At 63.8% G+C, this 17,517-nt stretch overlaps 9 protein-coding genes across 9 annotated transcripts; 4 read left to right on the plus strand and 5 right to left on the minus strand.

The window, feature by feature from the left end:
• Positions 1–9: 9 nt before the first annotated feature.
• On the minus strand, positions 10–842 carry HCR1 (Translation initiation factor 3 subunit J component; the record flags this gene model as incomplete). Its single annotated transcript, XM_060265028.1, has 4 exons — positions 10–64; positions 87–703; positions 726–805; positions 830–842. 4 exons carry the CDS (start codon positions 840–842, stop codon positions 10–12), a joined length of 765 nt encoding a protein of 254 aa, XP_060121011.1.
• A 103-nt stretch (positions 843–945) lies between these two features.
• On the plus strand, positions 946–3,751 carry ISM1 (isoleucine--tRNA ligase; the record flags this gene model as incomplete). Its single annotated transcript, XM_060265029.1, has 2 exons — positions 946–1,201; positions 1,224–3,751. The coding sequence occupies 2 exons, from the start codon at positions 946–948 to the stop codon at positions 3,749–3,751; spliced, it is 2,784 nt and encodes a 927-aa protein (XP_060121012.1).
• Positions 3,752–3,966: 215 nt separating this feature from the next.
• Positions 3,967–5,310, minus strand: ABD1 (mRNA (guanine-N(7))-methyltransferase; the record flags this gene model as incomplete). Its single annotated transcript, XM_060265030.1, has 1 exon — positions 3,967–5,310. One exon carries the CDS (start codon positions 5,308–5,310, stop codon positions 3,967–3,969), a length of 1,344 nt encoding a protein of 447 aa, XP_060121013.1.
• Positions 5,311–5,513: 203 nt separating this feature from the next.
• Positions 5,514–7,512, plus strand: MAK10 (N-alpha-acetyltransferase, non-catalitic subunit; the record flags this gene model as incomplete). The annotated part of the gene is made up of 2 exons (XM_060265031.1): positions 5,514–7,438; positions 7,482–7,512. The coding sequence occupies 2 exons, from the start codon at positions 5,514–5,516 to the stop codon at positions 7,510–7,512; spliced, it is 1,956 nt and encodes a 651-aa protein (XP_060121014.1).
• A 1-nt stretch (position 7,513) lies between these two features.
• Positions 7,514–8,897, minus strand: MJAP1_001066 (uncharacterized protein; the record flags this gene model as incomplete). Its single annotated transcript, XM_060265032.1, has 5 exons — positions 7,514–7,767; positions 7,790–8,341; positions 8,364–8,464; positions 8,487–8,736; positions 8,759–8,897. The coding sequence occupies 5 exons, from the start codon at positions 8,895–8,897 to the stop codon at positions 7,514–7,516; spliced, it is 1,296 nt and encodes a 431-aa protein (XP_060121015.1).
• A 48-nt stretch (positions 8,898–8,945) lies between these two features.
• On the plus strand, positions 8,946–10,124 carry HYM1 (Hym1p; the record flags this gene model as incomplete). Its single annotated transcript, XM_060265033.1, has 7 exons — positions 8,946–9,257; positions 9,280–9,494; positions 9,517–9,589; positions 9,612–9,671; positions 9,694–10,009; positions 10,032–10,077; positions 10,100–10,124. The coding sequence occupies 7 exons, from the start codon at positions 8,946–8,948 to the stop codon at positions 10,122–10,124; spliced, it is 1,047 nt and encodes a 348-aa protein (XP_060121016.1).
• Positions 10,125–10,131: 7 nt separating this feature from the next.
• On the minus strand, positions 10,132–12,653 carry APL4 (clathrin associated protein complex large subunit; the record flags this gene model as incomplete). The annotated part of the gene is made up of 2 exons (XM_060265034.1): positions 10,132–12,235; positions 12,259–12,653. 2 exons carry the CDS (start codon positions 12,651–12,653, stop codon positions 10,132–10,134), a joined length of 2,499 nt encoding a protein of 832 aa, XP_060121017.1.
• A 49-nt stretch (positions 12,654–12,702) lies between these two features.
• MJAP1_001069 (uncharacterized protein) lies at positions 12,703–14,657 on the minus strand (the record flags this gene model as incomplete). The annotated part of the gene is made up of 3 exons (XM_060265035.1): positions 12,703–12,791; positions 12,814–13,117; positions 13,140–14,657. The coding sequence occupies 3 exons, from the start codon at positions 14,655–14,657 to the stop codon at positions 12,703–12,705; spliced, it is 1,911 nt and encodes a 636-aa protein (XP_060121018.1).
• Positions 14,658–14,694: 37 nt separating this feature from the next.
• NAM7 (ATP-dependent RNA helicase) lies at positions 14,695–17,484 on the plus strand (the record flags this gene model as incomplete). Its single annotated transcript, XM_060265036.1, has 1 exon — positions 14,695–17,484. The coding sequence occupies one exon, from the start codon at positions 14,695–14,697 to the stop codon at positions 17,482–17,484; it is 2,790 nt and encodes a 929-aa protein (XP_060121019.1).
• Positions 17,485–17,517: the final 33 nt, after the last annotated feature.

A 17,517-nucleotide genomic window follows, 5' to 3' on the forward strand; every position in this document is an offset into this window, starting at 1 on the left:
TAGACTGGACTACATAAAGTCGTCGTCGTCGAGCGCTTCGCCGCCGTACGCCTCCAAGTCGACCCTGCATTAGCGAAAGTACGTACGTGTTCTTGGCACTCGACGTGCCCACCTGCTTGGGCTTGTTCGTGACCGGACGCTTGGCGTTGCCGCCGGTGCGCTTCAGCTCCTGGTCGGCCTTGACCTTGTTTTCGGCGAGCTCGCGCAGCTTGGTCGAGCCCTTGCGCATGTCCACATCACGCAGACCGTTCGTGGTGAGCAGCGCAAGGAAGTGAGGGAAGAAGTTTTTGTCAAAGCCCGCACGGCCGGCCTTGGGCTTGATAAAGCTCTCGTACACCTCGTCGGCGTATTTTTCCCATTCGGCCTTGGTCGAGGGCTGCGCGCCGGCGAGGCCGCTCGACGGCACGGGCACCGAGGGCTTCGCATCATCCTTCGGCTCCGAAAGGCTCGCGTCGCCGAGGAGCGCGGCGGCATTATCAAGGTCCGACTTCATCTCGGCCTCGCGCTCGCGACGGCGGCGCTCGGCCTCGTCCACGGGTCCGTCCCAGTCCTCGAGACCAGTCTCCTCGCCAGCGACACCACGGCGATTGACCTCGGCGCCCTTGCCGAGGTTCTTCTTCGCCTTGCCGGGCTTCACGACAGGCTTCGGCGCAGGCTTGGGGGCCGGCTTAGGCTTTTCTTCCTCCTCCGCATCCCAGTCATCCTGCGTCAGGGAGGCAACGTACCGGCTCCTCCTCCTTGTCCTCGTCTTCAAAGCGGCGGCGGCCCACAGCACGGGCCACAGGCTGCACCTCTTCGTCGTTTTCTGCGTAAGATGCGCGCTACCTACCCCAGTCGCTCATACCGAAAAAGAACGCCTATCGATGTCGTTTGGATCTTTGCTGACTCAGCATCTTCCTCGATTTCGCACGGATGGTGTGGTGGGCGGGGCGCTGCCCGGCTAGGATGCGCACGCTGTGCACGTCTGCGCGCCTCTTGGCATCGGCCAAGAAAGGAGGGGCGGAGCATACGTACCGCGACACGCTATGCCTGCCGCAGACAGCATTTAGCTTGCGCGCACGCGCGAGCGAACGCGAGCCCAAATTTCGGCACGCGACGACCACCGGCCTGTACCGCTGGCAGCGCGAGCACCTCGGCGAGGGAGAGCGTGAGTTTGTCTTGCACGATGGGCCGCCGTATGCAAACGGCAGCCTGCACATGGGTACGTCGCTCGGCTGACACAGGCCACGCACTGAACAAGATTCTCAAAGACTTTATTATCCGGTACCAAATCCTCCAAGGGCGCCGCGTACATTACATGCCGGGCTGGGACTGCCACGGCCTCCCGATAGAGCTCAAGGCAGTGGCCGAGGCCAAGCAGCACGGAATTCAAGAAATGACCTCGACGCAAATCCGCGAGGCCGCACGCAAGGTCGCCTACCGAGAAATGGCCGGCCAGCGCGACGCGTTCCAGGAGTTTGCCATCATGGCCGACTGGTCAGACGATTGCACCTACCGCACCATGGACTTTTCGTACGAAGTTACACAGCTCGAGCTGTTTGCACGCATGGTCGGCCAGGGGCTGATTGAGCAGCACTTTCGTCCGGTGTACTGGTCGCCCTCGTCACACACGGCGCTGGCCGAGGCGGAAATTGAGTACGATGAGCGCCACCGCTCGCGCAGCGCCTATCTGGCATTTGGGCTGCAGCCTACAGATGCGCTGCGCGCCAAGCTGGGGACGGATGCGCCAGTTTCCCTTGCGGTGTGGACCACGACGCCGTGGTCGCTCCTCGGAAATATGGCGCTGGCTGTGTCTCCAGAGGCGCGCTACTCGGTGGTGCGCACTCCCCAAAACCAGCACCTGATTGTCGCCAGCGAGCTGCGCGAAACGCTGCACGACATTCCGCTGGGCCTCGCCGTGAAAGGCGAGCGCGCACGCCTCGGCGACACGGAAGAAATCACGTCCTTTGACGGCACAGACCTCGTCGGGTCCACGTACACGTTTGGCCTAATGGCCCCGAACGAGACGCGCGAAATTCTCGCCGCGCCGTTTGTGACAACGACGTCGGGTACGGGTATCGTGCACATGGCCCCTGCGCACGGCCAGGAAGACTATGATCTTTGGCGCGACTCGGGACGCCTAGCAAAGCAAGGCCTGGTGTCGCCTGTCGACGACCACGGCCGTTTTGTCCCGGAGCAAGGCCTCGGCACGACACCTGCGCTGCAGCAAGGCATTGCTCTACTCGAGGGCCAGGAAGCGCTGTATGGCGGCAACCAGGCCATTCTTGCGCTCCTGCACGAGCACGGTATGTTGCTTGGTGAGCAGCCGTACCGGCACAGCTACCCCATCGACTGGCGCACCAAGCAGCCGCTCCTGGTCCGTGCGACGGCGCAGTGGTTTGCCGACCTGTCGCATGTCGGTCCTGCTGCCCAGGCGGCGCTCGAGCCCGTGCAGTTTGTGCCGGCGACCGGCCGCAACCGCCTGCAGAGCCTTGTCGGCCGCCGCTCGGAGTGGTGCATTTCGCGGCAGCGTGCGTGGGGCGTACCGCTTCCCGTGGTGTACAATGCCGCGACGGGCGACGCGCTCCTTAGCGAGGAGAACGTGGAGCATATTCTTGCTGTCTTTCGTGAGCACGGCACGATGGACGTGTGGTGGACGCTGCCGCCCGAGACGTTTGTCGCACCCGCCTACCAAACGCCCGGCACGCAGTGGATGGTCAAGAAGGATACGTTGGACGTGTGGTTCGACAGCGGATCCTCGTGGGCCGTCCTGCAAAATGCACTCGGCGCGACGCAGTGCTCGTCCGAACCGTGTGCCGACGTCTATCTAGAAGGCACGGACCAGCACCGCGGCTGGTTCCAGTCCTCGCTCTTGACGCGCAAATCCGCGTGCGGCGATGGGGCCGCGGCACCGTACGCCCACCTGCTCACGCACGGCTTTGTCGTCGACGATGCGGGCCGCAAAATGTCCAAGTCGCTCGGCAACGTCGTGGTGCCGAGCACCTTTTTGCACGGCGACCAGTCGAAAGGCGTCGCTGCGCTTGGTACCGACGTGCTGCGCTGGTGGGCGGCCAAGACGGACTATACGCGCGACATTCCCATCAGCCCCCTGATCATGAAGCACGCGAGCGACGAGGTGCGCAAGCTGCGCAACACGGCGCGTTTCCTGCTTGCGAACCTTGGCGGCGTTGCGCCTGGCGTTGCGCTTCCTGCGGAGCGTACGCTGCTAGACCGGTACGTGCTGCATGAGCTGTACGTGCTGGACGAGGCATGCCGTGCGGCGTATGCCAAGTTTGACTTTGCCAAGGTCACGCGCCGCCTGAACGAGTTTGTCACTACCACGCTTTCGGCCCTGTACTTGGACGTGGCCAAAGATCCGCTGTATGCCGGCGGCGCGACGCGCCCTGCGATCCTTGCAGTGATGGACCGCATTCTGTATACCACGACCTGCATCCTTGCCCCCCTTCTCCCCCACCTCGCTGAGGACATTCACTGGTACCGTGCCGAGCACGCAGACGACCCCAAGGAAGGCGACGCGATCCCCTCCTTCTTCCAGCAGGCCTGGGCTCCGGCCGACGCCGCATGGCATGATGCGCCGCTCGCCGAGCGCATGCAGACGGTGCTGCAGCTGCGCTCAGACGTCTATGTGCTGCTGACCAAGTGCAAAGAGGAGCAGCTCTTAAAGTCTGCGCCGGAATGTGCTGTGGACCTCGTCGTGTCCCCTGAGACGGCAGCGGTGCTCCACGAACACAACGGTACGTCGCTCGACTGACCCAGACCACCTCGCCGACCTGTTTATGGTCGCCTCGCTCGGTGTGCACACGGATCCTGCACAGGTCCCGACCGACGGCGCATGGCACCGCTCGAGTGCGACGGCGCACGGCCAAGTCTATATGCGCCCCTCGCCGCTGGAAAAGTGCCCGCGGTGCTGGAAGCACCAACGCGCCGAGCACGATGTGCTGTGTCCCCGTTGCGCCCACGTTGTGGCTACGTAGCTACCTTTTCAAACGCAAAACCAAGGTACAACGTACAAACGTCCCACATGGGCGACGGCATATCCGGCGTTACGACGCCCGTGGCGGCGAGCTGAGGATCGATGACACGCATGCGTTCAAGGAGCGCGCGCAGGTTCGAGTTGGCATAGCCATCCGCGAGTACCTGGTCAAAGCGCGCCTTGTACTGGAGCTGGAGGCCATACTCACCTGCGATGGATTCAAACATGGCCCAGTCCACGACGTACTCGGGCACGTCGTCGACCGCGTCTTCCAGCCAAAAGCGGTACTTGTTCCCGAACGGCTTCTGGCCCGGCTCGAGGCGCTCTTCAAATTCAATGCGGTAGTTTTCGTTGCCGAACGACAAGGCATCCGGGTCGGGCAGTGCGTCCAGACGACCCATGAGCGTTTCGGCGTCGAGCGTGGTACCGATGAACGTGCCCCCCACGCGGAGGTAGCGTGCGACGTTCGCCAGCATCGTCCGTGCGTGCTCCTCCGTGTCCCAGCCGTAGTGCATGCAGAACTGCAGAGAGACGGTATCAAACATCGGCTCGAGCAGCGGCAGCGGGACGACGTCCTCGAGCCGCTTCTGGAAGCAGTCGAATGTAAAGAACTCGGCGGGCCAGCGGAAGTGGCCGCTCTCGTAGCGCTCCTTCGCCTGCTGCACAGAAATTTCGGCAATATCAATCATAACCAGCATCGAAGGGTGCTGCCGAGCCCATTTTTGCAAGTCGCCACCTTTGCCACAGCCCATATCCAGCACGCGCGCCTGATTCTTGGCGCCCGCGGCGGACTTGGCATACATTGCAATCAACGCCGACTTGATCCAGTTGTTGAAGCGCTTCAGCGGGATAATAGGGGACGACTCGCGTGCATCGCGCCCGACGTCACGGCGCTTGTTGTAGTGCTCCGCAACGGCGCCCGTGGACGGCGAGTTCGTCTCGCTGCGCTTGCGCACCACCGCCTCGCTCGGTTGCGGCGGCTCGGGAGCGGTCTGGCGAAGGGGATTCAGCGACCGTGCCTTGATCTGCGCAATCTCCTCCTCCGTGATCGGCACTAAAACGCTGTCAGCGGGTGTTTCACGATACGAGGGCTTGTACGGAAGCGACTCGGCCCCTTCGGGCACCTGGACGGGCAGCGCCGCGACGCGCTTGGCTTCTTCTTCGGCCTCGATCGCCGCCTTGATCTTGGCCTTGCGGATGGCATTCTTGCCCATCTTTGGTGTGTCGGGCGACGAAGATTTGTCCGTTGTATCCGCCATACTCGCCTCAGAAAGCGAATCCGACATGTGAGAAGCCGGCGCTTTTTGGGTATCACGCACGGGGTCGTAGCCCGGCATGGCGACGGTGAGACGCCCCCGAATGCCCGATTGCCCGATCCTCACTCGATGGCGGGGGAGACATGAAGAGGGACGGCGCGAGAGAGCACACGCCCGGCGCGACAGGCGCGTACGAGGACCGCACAGATGACTTTTGGGCGAGTGTACAGGCGCTTGGGCAGGAGCAGGTGGTATATGCGCCTGGATTTTCCTTGCAGCGGCTCATGAACGCCCTCGAGGTGATGGACCCCAACATGGACGGTGGCATGTCCTATCCCCTGCACCTTGTTGACGAAAAAGATCGCGAGGGGACTAGTAAGCCATTTGATGTACAAGATGCGCTGAGCGCAGACGAGCTGTGCTTTTTGCTCGACCGCCTCCTTGCGTGCGAGCTTGCATGGATGGAAGGCGCAGCGCTCGGACAGACTCTGTATACGTGCATCTACTACCATGAATACGTCGTGGCCGGCGTGAGCGCGTCGGACCACTGGTCGCATGCCGCACTCTCCCTGTTCCTGCTTGCGACCGCCAAGTGCTGTGCGCTTCAGTGGCACGAGCTTATGCGGCAGCACGTCTACGACGGCGAAGACTTTAATGGCGACCTGGGCAGCGTAGCGCTCCCGGATGGCGTGGAAACCAACCTAATCTTGACGCAGCTCGATGCAATGCACCGCCGCATCGCGCTCGAGGCGCCGCAGGACGCTTCGTCAATAGGCGCGCGCCTCGCGTTCCAACGCGCCTGGCTGGCGTGCCTCGCATCGCTGTGCAAAGACGTGCCGGACGGCGTGTACGCCGGAGTCCAGCTCGAGTCGTGCTTGAAGCAGTGGAAGCTCCTCAAGCCCGGCACAGAGACGCTTCCGCACTCGTCCATTGCGCCGCTGGGCGAGCCGCACCTGTGCGATGCGCCGCCTGGCGCCCTGGGCTACTTTGACGTGACGCTGAGCCGCACGTACTCGTCGCACATTCCCATGCGCCCGCTCGCTTTGCCGAGTGCCGAGCAGGTGTGGCAGCGCTGGGACACGATCATGCGCACCGACATGCGCTTCGTACTGCGCGTCGTCTCGAGCGACCAGGTGATGCAGTGGCTTACGTTGCTGTCGCACGCCGCGCTCGCATTCCAGACGCACCAGGTCGTGCCTTTTGCACGCTCGCTCGTACAGACGTGCATGAGCGACGGGCGCACGTCGGCAAGCGGCACACGCGACCTGGAGCACGTCGCGCTGTGCGCCATCGAGAGCCTGAGCGGCGTGGCGATGCAGGATGTCCTCGTGCGCCTCGAGTGGTTCCAGCAGCGCGAGCCGACGTCGACCATTGCGACACGCACGCTGCGATTTGTGCAGACCTTTTCGGGGCTGCTGGTACAGCTCCTCTCTGCCTTGGCCATGAACCGGTCGCGGCAGAAGCGCATGCTCGCCAAGGCGTACAGCGCGTGGGCCGACCTTGCGGACGATGCAGCGCAGCTCGGAGGGGACATTGAACGCGCACTCACCGCCCCCCGCTTTCCTGCATCGATCCTGCGGCTGTCGGTGCACTTTTTTGCGCTCTTTCAGCAGATGCACATCCTCGGCGCGGGCTTCGATCTCGAGCTGTATGCCCCGCCCGAGCGCGGCGCGATGTACTTTTGCCTCGCACAGACGCTGGAGGAGCAGCGCGAGGTGTGTATGTCACTTCTCACGACACTCTCTCCTACGCCGTCGTACGCACGCCCCTTGCAGCGCTGGGCGTCCCTAGCACATGCACAGTCAAAGCTCGCCCACGCCTATACCATGCTCTACCTCGGGGCGTACGGCGAGCGGGCGCTGCGCAGCGACAGCGATGCCGCCTATGCCGAGGCGGCCTTTGCACGCCGCATCAAGTGGCTGCGCCGGCCTGCGTGGTCGCCGCCCGCGTCGCTGCGTGTGTTGCACCGCAGCGAGGATCCCCACTCGATTGCGGCGGTGTGGGCCGAGTGGATCGAATTTGCACGCATCTACCTTGCCGAGACGCCCACCGAGCACGTCGCTCGCATCCGTTCGCTCCTTGCGGCATGCGCACGCAGGGTGCACGCCGCGCAGGAGCGGCGCACGCTGGACGTATGGACGCACCTGTGCCCCCACGAGTGCGTCGCGGCCGACCAAGGCCTCGCGACGCTCTGTGCGGATCTCGATGCGTACGTTCAGGAGCATCCTGCGCTCGACAGCGTCCGCTTCGAGCCTTGTGGCCATCCGTGGTTTCCGCAGGTGATCTAGCGCTGGACTACGGTACGCCGCTGGCCCTCTTTGCCGGCGACCGGCGTGCGCTCCTTTTCCCAGCGCTCGTGCCCCCAAGCCCAGCCTGCGTCGAGGATCAGGCTGCCGATGCCGACTGCGTGCACGAGGTTGATGGCGTAGTAGAAATTGGCATTGGCCGAGCCCGCATAGAGCCACAGGTAGTGGAATGCAGGCATGAGGAGCGTCGTGTAGGCAAACAGCAAGCTCGTGACCATGGGATAGCGGAGGTCTGTGTGAGGCGCGGCACGTACAGTCCGAGAGGCGTGTCGACGACAGGCTCCAGAGCGCCATAAAGAGCGCCGTATCGCCGACCGACGTGTAGTTTTGAAACAGGCATTGGATGCCGTACAGGATCGTGACCGCAAACAAAGGATCGCTCCTGTACTTGATCGTGACAGGGACCATATATGCCCACATGTGCAGGTTGACCACAAGCACAAAGAACGAGTGAAAGTGCTCAAACATTTGCACGAAAAAGTACCACGCTAGGCCCGCCGACGGCGCGAGGTCGTCGAAAAGGAGGCGGCTGCCGTAAACGCTCCGCACAAACGTCCAGCTGCCGTCGCGCGAGAGGATCGCCGAGCCGACGAGGCCGGTGGCCGCAAACACGGCCATGCGCAAGAGTGTGCGGCGCATCCACTCGCTCCACGCATCGGCGCGGCGCATGCCAAACGTCGCTCGCCAGCGCCCGTGCTCGGCATAGGAATCCGCGCCGAGCAGCACCAGCGCGGGCGTAAGCATGAGCGGGTTCAGAAAGAGGAGCGTGCTCAGTGTATGCACGAGTGCGAGGCGGAGCGACGCGCCTGTGTCAGCCAAACGACGTACCGAGCACCGCAAAGAGCACAGAGAGTGCTACGAGCAAGACACGCAGCGTCGCCATCGACTTGGCGGCGCAGCACGCAATCGCGTACGGATTCATCCAGTAGCTGCGTTAGTCGTGCGACGTACCAAGCCGCAACGGCTGCGGGCGACAGGTACTTGACGCGCCCCCCCGCGTTCTGCGCGAGACGCGACGCGACCGCCGCGAGCACAAGGCCGGTCGTGACGTCCATCGCGATCCACGTACATGCCGACCGCACCGGGTCGCTGATCAGCCTATCGAGCACCAAGAGCAGCGGCGAGTGGTGCACGGACAGCGAGGCCCACACCGCTTTCGGGTCCACCTGGAGTGTGTTGAGCAAAAACGACGCTTCGCGCACTGGGTGAGTCTTGCGACGTACGCAGCTCGATGCGGTCCATCGCCGTCGCGAGCTCGGACCGTGCGACGAGCGTCTCGCCCCACTCGCTTCCCCACGAGACGGCCACGCGCAGCGCGACGGCCACCGCGAGGCCCACGACTCCGCTAGCGCTCCTGAGCATGGCACGTGGCAGTGGAGGCCAAAGCGGCGCGGCGCGTGGGGGTTCCTTATGAATTTCCTGTTCAAGGCGAAGCAGCGCACGCCGCATGAGCTTGCGCGCAGCATGCGCGAGGCGATCGCGCGCCTCGGTGTCGTGCAGCTCAGCAACGGGACGCTGCACCTGAGCGAGACGGTGGGTGCCGAGACGCGCCGCAAGGTCGGCGAGGAGCTCTACCAGAGCATCCAGCAGGCGAAGCATATCCTCTATGGCGAGGCCGGCAACGAGCCCGTGCCTGAGCTTGTGGCGCAGTTTGCGCAGGAGACATACCAGGACCGGCTGATGCAGTACCTGCTCGTGATCCTCCCCCGGCTCGAGTTCGAGGTACGTCGCGCGTCTTACCCAGGCACGCAAGGACGTCGTGCAGATCTTTACCGTGCTGCTGCAGCGGAGCATTGGGACACGGCTTCCGACGGTCGAGTACATCTCTTCTAACCCGTCGATTGTCCTGCTTGCGCTGCGTGGCTACGAGGACGCGGACATTGCGCTGAATACCGGCATGATCTTGCACGAGATGCTGCAGCACGAGGCGCTCGCCAAGATCCTGCTGTACTCGGAGGAGTACGTACCGCGACTGACGCAGCTTCTACCGTTTCCCCAATTACATTGACACGAGCTCGTTTGGCGTGTCGTGCGACGCGTTTGCCAACTTTCGCGTACGTCGCTCTGCTCACCCAGGAAGCGCTCGTGCGGCACAAGAGCGTCGCGGCCGAGTACATTGCGCAGAACTACGAGCACGTACGTCCCTTTTCTCACTCAGTTCTTTGCCATGTACAATCACCTGCTCGACTCGACGAGCTACGTTGCAAAGCGGCAGTCGCTCAAGCTTCTCGGCGAGATGCTTGTCGACCGTGCGCACTACCAGATGATGCTGCGGTACGTGGCCGACGACGGCAACCTCAAGCGCATCATGAACCTCTTGCGCGACCGCAGCAAGAACATCCAGCTCGAGGCGTTTCACGTGTTCAAGGTCTTTGTCGCGAACCCCAAGAAGTCGCCGGGGGTCGAGGCGATCCTCCAGCGCAACCGCGCACGGCTCCTCACCTTTTTGTCCGAGTTCCAGCGAGATCGCAGCGGTATGTCGCGAAGCTTACGCAGACGAGTCCTTCATCGACGAGCGCCAATATGTGATGCAAATCATTGCGTACGTCGCCCGGCTTACCCAGCACACTCCCGGCAAAAGGGCCATAGCTATGTACTATGCACGTTGCGTCCAGTCGACCTGCTCGCGCACCGCTTCGCCGCTCTCCGTAGTAAACGCAAGGCGGATACGCAGGCGCAGCGGGCCCGTGATCGCGCCCGTCACCTGCATCGCCTGCGTCGCCTCGGCGCCGGGGCCGATGCTCGACGAGGTGATCGGGAACATTTGCAGCTTTTGGCTCTTGGGCACCGCCGCCTGGAACGACAGGCCCGAGATGGGCTGCTGCGCGGCGAAGCGCGCCTGGAGGTGCACCTCTTGTGCCGTGCTCTTGTCCACGCGAAAGGCGACGCGCACGCCATGGCTATTGTATGCCTCTTGCTCGGGCGGCGTCGGGGCAGCCGGCGCACTCTCGCCAAAGATGTCGAGGTCCTGCAGGGCAGAGGTCGTCTGCGCGACGCTCGCGCTGGGCTGTGGCGTGGGCGCGTCAAACAGGCCGAGAATGTCGCTCGTAGACGACTTCTGCGGCGCAGCCGCGGCGGGCGGCGCATCGCCGCCACCAAAGATGTCGGCAAGCAGCTCGTGCGTGTTTTGCTTCGGCGCCGCGGCGGGCGGCGCAGCGTCGCCGCCCGCCAGATCGAGCAGCGCGTCCTGGTCGGCGCGCGTCGAGCCGACCGGCTTCGTCTCGCTCACTGCGCCGAGGATCGTCTGGCGGATCTCGGGAAGCGGCATCGTCTCGAGGACGCCGGCGCGGATCTCGCCCCGCTGGAGGAGCGCGCGGTACTCGATCGCGCGCTTCTGAGACTCGACGTCGACCGCGTCGCTATACTGCGCAAAGAGGCTCACGATGCGCTCCTGCTGCACACGGTCGCCAATGCGCGTGTAAAACTTGGCGAGCGCCGTCAGGACGTACTCGCGCGCCACCTCGTCGGCGTAGATCGAGTCGAGGAGCGAGGTGAGGAGGTCAACGACGCTCTTGGCGCTCACGTCGCGGCGCGTGCCGTCGTCGTCAAACGAGCCGAGCTCCAGGAGCGTCTCGCCAAACTCGCCGAGCACCCACACCGACGCGAGCGTCTGTGAGTGCTGCGAGAGGTCGTTGTGCAGCGCAGCGTACAGGCGCTGCGTGGTATAGCCCTGGAGCTCGGGCGTGTGGCACACGAGGCGGATGAACGAGCCGAGCACCTCGTCGCGGATGTAGTTGCCCGCGACGCGGAGCACATGCAGCATCGTGTCAATGTGCCAGCGCTTGTTCGGCGCAAAGCGCTCGGCGGCGACGCACATTTGCGTCGTGAGGTTCAGCTTGAACTCAACGTCTGCGACCTCGAGGAAGGAGAGGAGCTCGCGCATGAGCGCCGTGACGTTGCTCTCGTTGATCAGCGTGTAGGTCAGTTCGAGCGCGCGCCGCCGGATCGAGATGTCCGCGTCGCGGAGACACTCGAGGATCGTCGCACGGTGGCGCTGCACGGCGTTGGTGTCGATCGAGACGACCTTGTTCAACGTGTTAAGTGCCACGTAGCGGATATTGTTGTCGCGGTTGCCAAGGAACTTGCCGAGGATGTTGATCGCCATTACACGCAGGCCAGAATCCGCCTGGATCTCGAGAATGGTCAAGACACATTCGTAGAGAATCGCGTTGCCGACATTCTTGCTTGCCTCGGTGTTGGTAGCGACCTGCGCGAGGATGTCGTTGATCGCCTCGGACACCTCTGGGCTCTCGCGCCCAAGCACACGGAGGAACCGCAGGATCTTGGTCTGCAGGAACGGATCGGTGATCCCTGCCACGTCGTGTTCCGGTGAAAAGGAGGTCGACAAGAGGTTCTTGAGCGTCGCGACCAGCGCCGACGTCGCGCGGCGGTAGTCGGAGATCGCCGCGGGCTCCGTCTCGCAGATCTGGATGGCGAGGCTCAGCGCACAGAGCTGCACGCCGTGGCTCTTGTCGCTGAGCATCTGGAGCGAGCGCTCGCGGAAGTGGTCGACGAGGTCCGGCACCTTGCGCACGATGCGCTTGGCACACAGCGCGGCCTTCTTGCGAATGTACGAGTTGGCGCTGCCCATCAGCTTCTCGATCTCGTTGCAGAGGTCGCGGGACATTTCCTCCGAGGCGATGTTGGCAAAGGTGCACAACGCGAGGCCCACGACAAACATGCTCGAGTGGTTCATGTCGCTGCGTTAGCCTAGAAAACGTACTTCTTCAGCCCATTGGTCACGAGCATCAGCACCTGGGCGTTCTCGTCCAGCAAGAGCATGATGCCAAGGTAGCCGAGGCGCTTGTCCGTGAAGCGCGGCGACGCCACGAGCTTCAGGCACTCCATCTGCCCAAAGTGCGCGGGGTAGCCGAGCATGTGGATGTACAACAGCTTCGACAGGTTGTTGTACCGCAAAAACGCATCGTCGTCCTTGAACGAGGTGCGGATCGCAGCGCTCTCTTTCTGCAGCAGCGACCGCTCGTCCGCGAGGGTTTTGCACGCACGCACGCCTTTGATCAAAGCACGCAGATTGTACAGGCCTGCGCTGGCCATCAGCCCGCCGAGGCGGGGATCCAGCGCCGCGACCTGCTGCTGCTTCTGGAAAAAGGCGGCCATCCGACAAGTCCAAGCGCTCCGCGCGCGGCGTCGTGTACCTATCACGTGACTATCCAGGGCGGGGCGGCAGCCCCGCGAGGCTCGCGGGCGAGCGCAGGCGGACAATGAGCAGCGCGAGCGCCGCGAGGAGCTGCATGGCTGGGTGAGACGGGTGACGTACCAACAACCACGTAGAATACGAGCGAAGGGGCGGTAGCAGCGCTTTGGCTAAAAGTAAAGGTAAACAGAAAAGGGCCCACGATCGAGCTCGAGACGGTGCTGAGCACGGCCCATGCGCCAAACAGGCGCCCTGCCTCGTTGGGGTTGCGGATCAGCGCGAGGCCGAGCGACGTGACGGCCGAGCCGACCCCGCCGCCGATCGAGGTGACAAAGATGGCGAAAAAGAAAAGCCACGCGCTCCGCGAGGTCGCTGTAATGACACAGCCACAGGCGGTGATGAGGCACGAGCCGATCGCGATACGCATCTGGGTGAGCTGGGGTACGTACGTCCATGCGCGAGTCGTGTATGAGGCGCATCAGCTTTGCGCGCTGTGCCCACTGCTGCTCGACGCGCCGGTCGCTCGCCGTCCACGGGCGAGGCGGGTTGGTGGGCACCGCGCGGCCGTCCGCGTCGAGCTCGGTCGGGACGTCGACGTGCGCCTCGATCTGCGCGTCCTGCGGCAGCGCGATCGAGGCGAGGGGGCGGTGCACGAACCGAATAAACAGGGGAATACAGACGACCAGCATCAGCATCCGCGTCAGCGCCGTAAAGCTCATAAAGAAACCGAGCATCTCCGAGTCCCAGTTGAACACGAGCTGTACATACTGGATCTTGGTGGGCACAATGGCGATCGTGGCCGACTCGAGGAAGTAGGCAATCGACACGAGCAGCATATTAATGTCCCACGACCCCGACGGGTGCTTGCACGGGACAGAGATGTGCTCGTCCGGCGCACTGTGCTCGTCCCCAGGGACGGCCGTGTACCCCTCGTGGGCGCGCTCGGGCATGATGATGCGCAGCGAGTTGAGCGGCGCAAGCGCGGCGGTACGCAAGCGCTCGGTCCACGAGACATCCGGCGCACTCCGCTCCGCCTCTTTGTGATCCTCCTCGGCGGCACGCTGCCGCGCCTTGTTGAGGCTCTCGGGGAAAAAGGGGAGAAAGGCGACGATGCCGCCGTGCAGCACCGTCGCGATCCACAGCGTGGCGGTCACGTCGCCGGTCGCGACCGTAAGCAGGCCACCGATCGTCGGCCCAATCGCGACGCCGGCAAACAGCACGCCCGACATGAGCGCAAAAAGACGCGCGCGCGACCCGCTCGGCGTCACGTCCGAAATGTAGCACTGGCTCATCGCGTTCACCGCCGAGTAGCCACCGAGCAGCCCCTCGATCGTCGAGCCGATCGCGAAAAAGTACACGCCAAACGGCAGCTGGTGCAGCGGCACAGTCGACGCGATGAGCACAATGACGTCCATGACGAAAATGCCAAAAACGTTGACCATCATCATGCGCGTCCGCCCTTTGCGGTCCGACATGCGCGACCAAAAGCCCGCGGAGAACGCGCAGCCGACACCGTTGGTAATGAGCATCAGTAGCTGCAACATAGAGAGCTGGCGCTGCGCCGCCGGCGACTGGCGGCACGCTTGGGACGGGATATGCGCCTTGCCACTCGAGCTCGGGCCGCGTTCAATGCCCATCTCGTCGCATAACAGCGACAGGTACATTTCCATGCGCGGCGCCAGCAGAATACCACCCGCCAGCGCAAACACCAGCGTCAGCGGGTACAGCCACGCAGGATGCGGCCGCCGGTACCACGGCAGCGCCTGGAGCCAGGCGAGCTCGTCTGCCTCGGCAGCGTCAGGCTCGGCCGCCTCTTCCTGCTCGATCGCGTCCTGCAACAGGGGATCCGTCACTTCTGACTGATCTACCAGCGCGTAGGGACCCACGCCGCGCGACGGGAGATGCCCGCCCGCGCCCATCGGCAAGGCCGCCGACCGCCGGCTGCTCTGCGAGGCACTGCGCTGCATGCTCTGGACAACCTCCACATCCACGTGCGGCTTTGCCATGGACGACGAGGCGCGTGCTGCAGAGGCGGCGCTCGAGCAGCGGCTGCACGAGCTGACGCTCGAAGGCGTGCAATACGACTCGGACTTGGATCCTGGCTCTGATACCGAGGCGGCCAAGCCCGAGCCGCCGTACGCGTGTGCATACTGCGGCCTGGCGGACGTGCGGAGCTGCGTGCAGTGCACGCAGTGCGACAAGTGGTTCTGCAACGGGCGCGGAAGCACTGCCGGGTCGCATATCGTGACGCACCTTGTGCGGTCGCGACACAAGGCCGTGCGCCTGCACCCCGAGTCGCCACTCGGCGATACGGTGCCGGAATGCTACTCGTGTGGCTCCAAGAACCCTTTCCTGCTCGGTTTTATCCCTGCCAAAGGCAATGCGGTCGTCGTGCTCTTGTGCCGGAATCCGTGTGCGCATGCGCCTTCATCGAAGGACATGCAGTGGGACACGGCACAGTGGTCCCCGCTTATCCAGGACCGTGCCTTTCTCCCGTGGTTTGTCGCAGTGCCCTCCAACGATCAGGCCAAGAACGTGCGTCAAATTAGCGCGCGACAGATTAGCATGCTCGAGGACCTCTGGCGCGAGAACGAGCGTGCGACCGTGGCAGACTTGCAGACGAACCACGTCGAGGAAGCGGTCGCCAAGACACAGCAACAGTACGTGGACGCGTACGAGTACCAAAAGATCTATTCGCCGCTCATCACCATCGAGGCCGAGTACGACAAGAAGCTGCGCGAAAGCCAGGTGCAGCACGGCGTCGTGGTGCGCTGGGACACGACGCGGCCGCAGCGGCCCATTGCCTGGCTCCAGCTGCCGCAGCTCGAGAGTGGCGAGGTGCGCATCGCCGTCGGCGACGAGATCAAGCTCAAGTACCACGGCGAGCTCCATGCGCCATGGGAGTCACTGGTGCAGGTCGTTTCTGTCCCGCAGTACGCCGTGACCGAGGTGGCGGTTGAGCTACGCCGCGGCACGGGCGCTCCGACGCAGTGCACGCACAACTTTACCACCGAGTTCGTGTGGAAGGGCACGACGTTTGACCGCATGCAGCTTGCGCTGCGCTCGTTTGCAATGGAGAACAAGAGCATGAGCGGGTACATCTCACGCGTAATTCTGGGGCATCCGGTGCCGCCGAGCATGCTCAGCACCGAGTTTCCCGCGCGCTTCACCGTGCCGGGCCTGCCGGAGCTGAACCACTCGCAGGTGCAGGCGGTCAAGTCGGTGCTCTCGCGCCCGCTGAGCCTGATCCAGGGGCCTCCAGGCACCGGCAAGACGGTGACCAGTGCGACGATCGTCTACCACCTGAGCCAGATGAACCCCGGGCCGGTGCTCGTGTGTGCGCCGTCAAACGTTGCCGTCGACCAGCTCACCGAGAAGCTGCATCAGACTGGCCTCAAGGTAGTGCGTGTGATGGCGCGCAGCCGTGAGGCGATCAGCAGCCGCGTCAGCTTCCTGTCGCTGCACGAGCAGCTCGCCAAGGCCTGCACCTCGCCGGAGCTGACCAAGCTCTCGCGGATGAAGCAGGAGCACGGCGAGCTGAGCACGAGCGACGAGCGGCGGTACCGCTCGATGATGAAGGCGTGTGAGCGCGACATTCTCAGCGCCGCCGACGTCATTTGCACGACGTGCTCGGGGACGGGCGACGTGCGTCTTACGAATATGACCTTCCGCACGGTGCTCATCGACGAGGCGACGCAGGCGACCGAGCCCGAGTCGCTCATCCCGATCGTGCACGGGTGCAAGCAGGTGGTGCTGGTCGGCGACCACAAGCAGCTGGGCCCGGTGATTATGAACCGCAAAGCGGCACTTGCGGGTATGAAGAACAGCCTCTTTGAGCGCCTCATCCGCCTCGGCCACCGCCCGCTGCGTCTCGAGGTGCAGTACCGCATGCACCCCTGCCTGTCCGAGTTTCCCAGCAACATGTTTTACGACGGTGCACTACAAAACGGCGTCACGGCACAGGAGCGCATCCAGCGCGGCGTCGACTACCCGTGGCCCAAGCCCAGCACACCGATGCTCTTCCGCCAGGACCTCGGGCAGGAGGAGATCTCGGGCAGTGGCACCTCGTTCCTGAACCGGACCGAGGCGTCCTCTGTGGAAAAGATGGTCACGGCGCTGCTCAAGTCGAATGTACTCCCATCGCAGATCGGTATCGTGACGCCATACGAGGGCCAGCGCAGCTACCTGCTTACACACATGCAGATGCACGGCAGCCTGCGGAAGGACCTCTACCGCGAGGTCGAGGTGGCGAGCGTCGACGCGTTCCAGGGGCGCGAGAAAGACTATATCCTCGTGAGCTGCGTCCGCAGCAGCGAACGCCAGGGCATCGGTTTCTTGAGCGATCCCCGCCGGATGAACGTCGCGCTGACGCGTGCGCGCTACGGCCTAATCATTATCGGCAATCCCAAGGTGCTGAGCCGCAACCCCCTATGGTACTATCTCCTTGTGCACTTCAAGGAGCAGCAGCTCCTCGTCGAGGGGCCGCTCTCCAACATGCAGCCCTCGATGATCCAGTTCCCGAGTCAGCCACCTCACGTGCGCGGGCAGCGTAAGCGCCCAGCCGATCCGTCTGGCGATCGGCGCGCCCGGGCGCCTACAGATGTGCACGCGGCGTGGGGCGCCGCGGCGATCGGCGCGCCGCCACTGTCTTTCTCGAAAAGTGATCGTCTGCAGGACGATGACGCGGACCTTGAAAGCCTGCACGGCTATAAGAGCCAGGCGTCCGTTGCAGACGACGATATCTCCGAGCCGCCTACGCCCGCGGCGCACACTTCCGTAACATCATTTTTCTGAGTTTCCCCGCACGTGGGGTTTCACCCCGCAGAA

Source organism: Malassezia japonica, chromosome 1, assembly GCF_029542785.1.
Source record: "Malassezia japonica chromosome 1, complete sequence".
Lineage (NCBI taxonomy): Eukaryota > Fungi > Basidiomycota > Malasseziomycetes > Malasseziales > Malasseziaceae > Malassezia > Malassezia japonica.